Genomic DNA, 9,216 nt, shown 5'->3' with positions numbered 1-9,216 from the left:
ATGCTCCTGGCTGAGTGTAGACCCTCTTCACTTAAGGACTACACCTCTTGGACACTCAGACATGACCATTAGATTGAAGGACATGTCATGTGTTTGCAGTAGAACCTGTTGTATCCTGTCATAAATGTGATATTGACATAGTATAGTGCCATACAGCATCACATCCACTGGCTTGACCATTCCGTGCTGGCAAACATGACAAGTTGCCTTACTTTCTGCCTGCGTGAAAAAGCATAACAAAGCAGAGATGATGTGAGTCATCCAAGTGGACGCAAGGTAAGTCAGCACTAAGAAAGCAAACAAAGAACTTTGAGCTGTATCCTGGGCAAGTGCGTGAGATCAGTGTATGACCCCGTGTGCAAAAGCGATCTGGTAGGAGAACCGCAATACGAGGTGTCGGTTAGCTCCAAAGTACAATGATGTGATAAGACTGGAGTTTTGACAATGGCAACTTTTGTTGACAGAGGCTGGAGGCAGTTGTTGGCCCGTGGATCATGCCCTGAGATGTTGGTGAATGGGACCAAGGTGCAGGCCCAGGTAAGACCCCAGACAGCTACAGGCACAGGTACACCTCTGACTCTCATGTCTGGAATTGTTACCTTCCAGTTTCTCACTGGTACCTTAGATGATAGCAACCTGCATATAAATAAGGCAAAGCTAGGTCATTGTGATATATTAATACATGCCAATCGGACTCTTGCCTCAAACTAACCAGATTCTCAGATAGTTGAAATTTACAGGAAAATCAGAGTATTTTTGGTCAAATGGAGAACCTCACGTTTTGTTTTTCTGGTCACATTCTCTCAAATTTCTTGTCATTGTCCATGGCTGCTAGGGTTCCAAGTATGAACTCTTAAATGCAGTGATCTTCCAGAAATGACAGAATTTATCAAAAGTGTATTTAGCACAGAAATACCACTGAACACCTGAGCTGAGACCATCACACCTGGTAAACATGAAGCAAAATGAAATTAACCAAAGACGTCAAGCATCCTTCCATCTCCAGCTCTCCCTTTCTAGGATGATCTCTCTCTCTCTCTCTTCAATATGACAACGCCGAGTTTCTCCCGGCAAAAGTCAGCTAATCTTTAGTCTCTGAAGCTACGAGTCTAATAGTACTAAATCAATATAGCATCTGTTGTAGAAAGCGAAACGCAGTCGAGGAGATAAACCCATCCACTGTATCTATTTACTGACTGTATGACAATTAATGCTTGATTAATAATTACAGCCTCCTTATCACATCCTACCAGAGGCTGTAAAATTCTTATCTGCAATAGGCAGCTTTACTGGATTGATTCCACTGCGCACCCCCCCCCCCACCTCCCAAACACGCACACACCACCCCCAACCCCGTCCACGCTGAATGGCAAATCAAAAGCCCAGGCTCACAATAGCTGCAAACAACAGGATTGATATTAACTGCGCCCCAATCCCGCTCACCTTCACCACTTTTACTATTCCATTTCAAAGACGTTCACACGCTTTTCAAAAGATTTAAAACTAATCATCCCGCCCCCACGTCCTTGCAGTGAGGTCTTTCGTTTAGTTCCCAATGACTGTTATAAAACGGAGAGATAACCGTGGGCCAAAGTAAACATTTGTGTACGCTCGTTTGTCGTTCTGCGATTTGGCGGGGTGACTAATTGGAGTTTCAGCAGCGGGCGCTGGGCAGGCTGCTTCAAACTAGATTTATTGTGGGAATTGAGCTGCTGTCTGACTGAAGTCACTTTCCTTTGGAGCTAAGAAAGTACACCACGAGTTTAGTGATTATTCTCACAGTCGCCGCGACCACTGCCTGAAGATCGGGACAATGCGAATCATCAGGACGCGGAAGTACTGAGGCACGATGCAAGTTCGTCCTCTTTAAAGAATCCGATGACCCTTTTAGATAAGACTAAGCATCCAAACGTTCATTTATAGTTTCAAGACTAATCCAGATGGATCAATTAAAGGCGATGCATACATGAAGCAGTTCTGTTTTGTCAAATGTAGACCCTACTAGAGTGTCCTGAAAGGGTGTCGGTGAGAATTGCAGGTGCAGTACTTTTGTGGGCAGTGGAAAGCGCAATGAATAATAGTAAGGATTTTTTGTAAAACTCAGACCCACTGGGGCAGTTTTGCAACCACATGATAATCCCAGTAATCGGATTATGTAAATTCCTACTCCACAAAGTAAAGTCCATAGCAGTCTGTCACTTTGAAACAAAGCACTTGAGGGAAAAAAAATTAATAGCTGCATAAATTAGAAACAATAAAAGGCCACAGCAAATGATGAGAATGCTGATTTACTATATATACTAACAAAATTCAACTGCGTAAAGTATTAAGGCGTTGTTCCAGCAGCAGTTTGTTGGTTAACAACCGCTGAAGGATGTTAACAGTAACAATTTGGAGGCCCACTTGCGCGTAAACAGTCCCATGTCAAACATGACATTTCCAATTGTTTTATTTCGCTGTCGATGTTGTGCTATTTCTGTTTTCATTACCGAATATAAATGTGCGGCAGAATCACAAACTGTCAAAGGGCAATCACACAAGATCCGCCCAAATATTTGGAAACGTGGTTAAGGTTTTAAATTCCAACACCACGATATGTTCTCCAAGAGGTCGACTGATATATGAGTTTCCTGGGGTTTTTTTGCAGCGGATTTAAACAGCTATGCGTCTTTCTAACGTAATAAAATGTCTCGCCCTTTCGATTATCGCTCGAAGCATCATTTACCTTTTCGGAGCAAACGACACTCGTGTCGAAAATGGAAGGGCATTTTTTTCAGTGGAACAAAAATGGGAAGGGTGCCTGACGCATTGTGCGGCCAATCTCCAAGGAGACAAATATATTCACTTGTAGCACATAGTGGGGACACATGTCAAACAAAGGGACAGCCACAATATAAGTGGCAGCAGCTCCCTCCCTACTCCTCCGTCCTCACCCTCCCCAAACAAAAACCATAGCACGGGGCTGCACGGAATCTGGGTATCACTTACTGCTGCACACCGCACGGTGCAGGTCATAGCTTAGCTCCCTCATCCTGTTGTCATCAGCGGCAGCCAACACTTCTTGAAGCAGGTAAGGGATGATTCTGGGATAATGGGAACTGCAGATGCTGGAGAATTCCAAGATAATAAAATGTGAGGCTGGATGAACACAGCAAATGATTCTGGGATTTGTTTGACACCGGACTAGGATAAGACTACCTACTGCAGGTAGATGCATCATAAGTAAGCATGTGGATCCTGTGTGTTTTCAACAATGTAACTATAAGCAGCTGTCATACTTTTCTGCAGCCAGCTGTTTCCTCAATCTCTATATCGTGTTAAAAAAATACCAAATTTTCCACACCACACGCGTTTCTGTTTGTGTTGTTTATTATTCTTGAATCAGATTTGGGTTGTAATAATTGATTTGGTTATTTGGTTAACAGTATTTAGTTATTAATTAGAGTCTGCAAATCAATTGAAGGCAATGATATTTTCAACCTGAGCCTATTTAATAACAATAAATTGATGATATATGATTTTTACTTTCTGTTTAAACTACAGTTCTGCTTTTTTGTGTTACTTTTTCTTCAATATTATGCCCTGAACATCAGATTTCCATTCTGTTGCAGCATTATGTTTTAACCAAATGCCATTAGTAATGGCTTATTTAATAATTAAGCACCCCAACTTTAAACCAGACAGATTTTTAAGAAATAGAATCTGGATATGACAGGGTTGAGAAATATTTTTTCTTCATCATACAAGACAATAGGGGCCATGAAAGAGAATGAAAGATATGTTTAGGGTCCTTTTCTGATTTTTCTTAAGTATGTATAGCTAAAATAAAATGCAACTTTAAAACCCAAATGAATATATCCCACGCCATACATTAATTATGTTATTTTCTATGCAACCCATGTGATTGAAACCAATAGCTGAGAAATTGTTTCAGAATAGCATCCCAATTAGCAAAGGTTGGACTCACTATCAAATTTGTCAAGCTTTTTTCAGGATATTCTTATCAAGACTGACAATATCCACCTTGTGACTAATAAATGAGGGAACAGTTGGTATACATTTCTGGCTGTCACAATCAGAAAGGATGTGAATGCATTGGTAAGAATGCAGCAGAATTTTACTAGAATGGTTCCAGGTATAAGATATTTCAATTATTGTGGAAGGTTGGAGAAGTTGGGTTTTTTTCTTGTAGAGGAGCTAATTAAGAGAGATATAAAAGAAGTTTTCACAATCATGAAGGACTAGGGCAGATTAGATGGTAGAAACTGCTTCCATTCATAAAAGGCATCAGGAGGTGAGAAATTTAAAATAATGTTAAAAAAGATAGCTATATGAGAAAAAGCATTTTCACACAGTAGGTAGCAAAGGTTTGGAATGCAGTGCTTGGTATTATGTTGGACCAGGATTCATTCAAGGTATTCAAGATGGCATTTGCTGATAATGAAGAGAAACAATGTGCAGGGTTATGGGGAAAGGGCAGGAGAATTGCACTAAGCCATAATCTGCAACCAGAAAGGCTGTGCAGGTACCACAGGCAAAAAAAAACTATCTTCTACTCCATAACAATTCTGTGAATTCTATGGAAATTTAGGAGGTATTATCAAAGAGGCCATTCTACCCCTTGTGCCTTTTCTAGCATTAAATATTTGATCTGTATCTTAATTAATCTCATTTGCCTTGGTTTTTTAACTAATGAACACACGCATTGAGCCACAATTTTTACCAGTCTCAGTTTCGATATCTTATCTCCAATTATAACAGCATAATCTCAATGACAACATAATTTATTTTGTTATTTTGATAAAGGAATAAATATTGGCTAGTTCATTGGTATTCATTGGGAATAAATCGTAAAATAGATTTTATTATTGTTTGGTAACAGGGCATTTGTTAAATCTCAATCCATCCCCCAGCCTCAACAGCAATGACAACATAATTTATTTTGTTATTTTGATAAAGGAATAAATGTTGGCTAGTCCATTGGTATTCATTGGGAACCAGTCGTAGAATAGATGTTATTATTGTTTGGTAACAGGGCATTTGTTAAATCTCAATCCATTCCCCAGCCTCAACAGCTTTTTTTTTGGGACAGAGTATTTCTGATTCTCAAGATACTTTGTGTGAAGAAGTGAATTAGCACTGAATGACCTGGCTCTAATTTTGAGGCTATCTGCTTAATCTTCTATACTCACTCTATCCATTTTTTCCATATAATTTAGCCACTTTAGCCTTTGTATCCTACTGGTGAGTTATCACTGCACTGCCTCCAAGATCAATATGACCTTCTTGAGATGTAGTGCCACAACTGAGCAGAGTACTCCAGCTGGGGTCTGGCCAAATGTATGGGATATAGAGATTACTTAACCAGTGGTATTCATCGTCAAGACTACACAGTTGGCCATTCTAGCAGCAACACCATACATTGAGCAGAAAGAATGTAATGAGGTGGGATAGGGGGCAGAGACTGTGGAAGAAGAAATATGGACATCACAAAATGAATATGATTGTAATGATCCATCTGTGCTGTTTTAGATTACACAAAGATTAAATTTTGAATAAAACTCTCATGTCTGGTGACTATAAATTTTGATGTTAAATGTTGCTCTTGTTCAATGATCCAACTCAACTGACTTAAACAGACTTGCTTAAAATAGAAACATGCTGAAGCAGGAATGCCAAACAGTGCTAAATTGAACATTGAAAATTATTGATGAACATAATATCCCAATAATGTTAAAATCTTTTAAAGGAAAATGAGTCTGTACTATATATTATTGTCCACTACCCAGCCAGACCATAGATTTTAACAAATTCTCCGCTACTTAACAATAATGCAATTGAATTTATATTTATATCCCAATGAATGAATCTCAATGTCATGGACAACACTGACATCTCAAAACAAATGATCGTCATTATCATATTGTTGCATGTGGGAGGATGCTTTGCCAATTTTGCCACTGTGCAAAATTCTTGCTAATTGTTTTTTTTCTTCTGCATGGTCTCCCATGGTCCTTGTGTGGCAGCAGAATTGGAAGTAAATGCTGCAAACGATGCCAACGTGCCGATGGCAGCGCACAAACCCTGGGAGCAGCTACATGCATACAGCCACGCAGCTTAGGGGGTGCATTGCTGTTGCGTCTCCTACATTGCAACAGTGATTACACTTTGAGATGTCTTGGTGGTTGTGAAAAGCGCTGTTATGAATATGAAGCGTTTTTAACCTTGGATTCTGGTCTTTTGCAATACACGTTGACATATTCAGTCAACCGCCGGGAAGTAAAATCTGGCAGAAAATACTACTCCAAGTTTGTTTGATTTTTATTCATTTATTTGGTGTTGTCTAGTAAGATTGTCATTTGTTGCCTCATGAGAGGATGGTGGCTAAACCGCTGAATCTTGTGATTGTAGGAGGTCCTGATCTGGGGCGTGGAAAGAGATTTGGTGAGTTGCTTCAGCCTGTCCTATAGACAGTACATTCTGCTGCTACTCTGCAGAATGTTGAAGGGAGTGAAAGTCTAACTGGTAGATGTAGTGCCACATAAGTGGACTTCTTTGTCTTGGATGATGTCCAGCTTTTTGAGTGTTGTTGGAGCTGCAACCATCCGGAAAAGTGGGGAATGTTCCATCTCGTACCATAGAGATTGCTGGACACACTTCAGGGAGTCAGGCTTGCCTACAACATTTCGAGACTTCTACTTACGTAACCACCACATTTAGACTGAATTCTTGTCTTATTCTGTAAAATATTACAGCTGCACTTTTATTGCAGAGCTGCCGGAAAGGATGACGAAGAAGGTTTTCACTAACACAAGGGAGAGATGGAGGCAGCAAAATGTAAACAGCGCCTTTGCAGAGTTGCGGAAACTGGTCCCGACTCACCCTCCAGACAAGAAACTGAGCAAAAACGAAATCTTGCGCCTGGCGATGAAATATATCGATTTCCTGGTCAAGCTGCTTAAAGATCAGGGAATAGATCAAGGAAGTGGGGACTTTAGCAAAGCTGTATCCTTTCCGGAGGTTACCCACGGGCGGTCTCCAGGCCAGGGCGTACCGGTGGATGGGGGCAGCGCCCCTTCGCCTGCGTCAGGCAGCAGCAGCGGTAACGAGAGATCCGTGAATCCCCGCAGCTTACCCGAGGACCAGTCCTGCTCTGCTGACAGCGCCGTGGAACCGTCCACTACCATTCTGTATCAATTTGCTCTGTTAAAAAAGTTAAATGTTGTGTAGTTTCCCATAAAGCGTCATGGTTCTTAAATGTGCCCTTGTCCATATTTAGTTGTTCCGTGACCTAGGCGAAATGCTGGTCACTAAAGCCTGTGTATCTGTAAACAACAAAAAAAACTGGGAAGAAAAACTAAATTCCGTTATACTGCCGTGACATTCGTGCACCAGCCAAATGGTGTTGAGGACCACAATGGTAAATCATGACATCTTGGGCAGTGAATTTCTCTATGAAGCGCGAGTTGTTTTATTTCTAAATTCCGCGGGGTGGTTTGTTAACTTGCTGCCCTTTTTAAGCTTAGGCTAACCAGGCCGGAGGGAACGGGATCTTCCTGCGAGCAATGATTTTGAATTCCACGGGAAACCGGGCGGCCGCAGTGTTGAAAATCTACCGGCGTTCGCGAGGATACATTTTCACTTCATTTGCAGATGATAGGTTCTTTGATGGGTAGCGCTGTCGTTACCCCACTTTGTGTGCAATAAGGTACGGCAGGAATTTCACTGCCCTGCAACAACTCGTGTAGCCAAGCCTCTTAGTGCAATCGATCTGCGTGTCTGCACTGACCTTCCTCATTGGAAACCAGTTAACCTAAATTGGAGCTCAGCCCCAGGGCGAGAATCATTGATACGGAAACCAGATGTTTGCAAAGTTCACTGTCTGATGCATGCTGTTACTTTAGTTCCAATAATTATAATCCTTATATTTTATTCGTTCTGGTGGATGGAGTTTGTAAAATAAGATTTCAAAAAGGCATAAACGTATTGCACCCCCCACCCTGAGATTATTAATATAAGATTGCGACGCGTTGTACAGAAGGGAATCCGTGGGATCATGTCAGTGTCCAAAGGCGTCACAGATTTAACTTTTTTCCACTGCATGCCTATCTGGTCCGTAAAATCTAATCACAATCAATTACACTTCTAAAAGCACTACAGGAAATATTACGTGAACATTGCCCTCAATGTTTTAACAATTCCCTAATTTTTTTTACTGTTTTGTTTTCAGTCCTAGCTAAATTGATATTAATTTAACTTAATTATCTGTAAGTATAGTAATATATTGGGAAAAGGAGGAAATGCTTTGTTGAGCTAGCCAAAGAGTCTGCAAATGTATAAAATGCCAATGGTTGTCTTTATGAATGATCAAATAAGGGGGAATTTTCGAATACAGTGCTGTACAGGCATTTCAAACTGACTCGGTTATGAGTTTAATGTATTTATTATTAGAAGTTTTCAAACCAATCACATCATAGCATCTTTCAAATAAATATGTATTTTGTGTAACTTGCTAGAATATACTTTGTCACCTGTAAGTATTTAATCATAAAAAGTGGTAAATATTAATGATAAATAAAGAAAAGTGTGGCAAACATGTCTCTGTCCCTTTCACTTATTGCTATTGTCCTTCATCAGAGCCTTCCATCTTACATGCCATTTCCTGACTGAATAGACAGGCAATGCCACCATTGTATATGCGCATTTTTACCAAGTTTCTGTAAAATGAGCTTGCTTTTATATATTGCAGCCATTTTCTGAGATTTTCATATTATGTAACCATGGATGAGAATAATTACAGTAATTATAATTCATGCTACAGCATAAATGCAACATCATAATTGGTTGTGCTGTTGACAGCATCATTGAAGTTCCAGTGAAGGTGCAGCAGAAACAAAATATTTCTGCTTAGTGAAGGAGAGCCAATTACCTGTTGAAATCAAGACTTACACTTCTACAGCACCTTTTCACCACCTAAAATGCTTAATAGTCAATCATGTACTTTTAGTGTGCAGTCATTGTTGTAATGTCCGAAACTATGATGGCAGCCATTCTATTCAATCTATGACTGTACACACTTTGCCATCTGAAGCAGCCCAGTTGATTGATATAAGATAATTAAACATGAGACTGTTAGGTCTTTTGGTCACTTGTGTGCAGACTGGAGATGTTGGTTAGCAATGCTGCTTCCAATTATGGATGAAGCTAGACATCAGA

The 9,216-nt window shown here is 40.2% G+C and overlaps 1 protein-coding gene across 5 annotated transcripts; it reads left to right on the top strand.

Annotated features, from left to right (window-relative positions):
• Nucleotides 1-462: 462 nt before the first annotated feature.
• Nucleotides 463-8,553, top strand: LOC125451108 (T-cell acute lymphocytic leukemia protein 1-like). 5 transcript variants are annotated; one of them, XR_009445630.1, is made up of 3 exons: nt 6,200-6,444; nt 6,773-7,420; nt 7,527-8,553. XR_009445630.1 is itself a non-coding variant. In XM_048527853.2 (2 exons), exon 2 carries the CDS (start codon nt 6,787-6,789, stop codon nt 7,228-7,230), a length of 444 nt encoding a protein of 147 aa, XP_048383810.1. In that variant the 5' UTR covers nt 463-537; nt 6,773-6,786; the 3' UTR covers nt 7,231-8,553. The 5 variants fall into 5 exon arrangements, 3 of the variants coding, with proteins under 3 accessions (XP_048383810.1, XP_048383809.1, XP_048383808.1); XR_007247214.2 differs by having other exon boundaries at nt 7,522-8,553; XM_048527853.2 differs by lacking the exon at nt 6,200-6,444 and adding an exon at nt 463-537 and having other exon boundaries at nt 6,773-8,553.
• The last annotated feature ends 663 nt before the right edge of the window (nt 8,554-9,216 follow it).

The sequence above is a fragment of the Stegostoma tigrinum genome, chromosome 3, assembly GCF_030684315.1.
Source record: "Stegostoma tigrinum isolate sSteTig4 chromosome 3, sSteTig4.hap1, whole genome shotgun sequence".
Lineage (NCBI taxonomy): Eukaryota > Metazoa > Chordata > Chondrichthyes > Orectolobiformes > Stegostomatidae > Stegostoma > Stegostoma tigrinum.
This window is presented reverse-complemented; position numbering and strand designations above follow the sequence as displayed.

What these genes read in the sequence shown, in the direction of transcription:
- LOC125451108 (XM_048527851.2), top strand. Translation starts at nt 6,378, where the DNA reads ATGGTGGCTAAACCGCTGAATCTTGTGATTGTAGGAGGTCCTGATCTG. An exon ending in GGGGCGTGGAAAGAGATTTG is followed by an intron (nt 6,445 to 6,772) that starts GTGAGTTGCTTC and finishes CTTTTATTGCAG; the next exon opens with AGCTGCCGGAAAGGATGACG.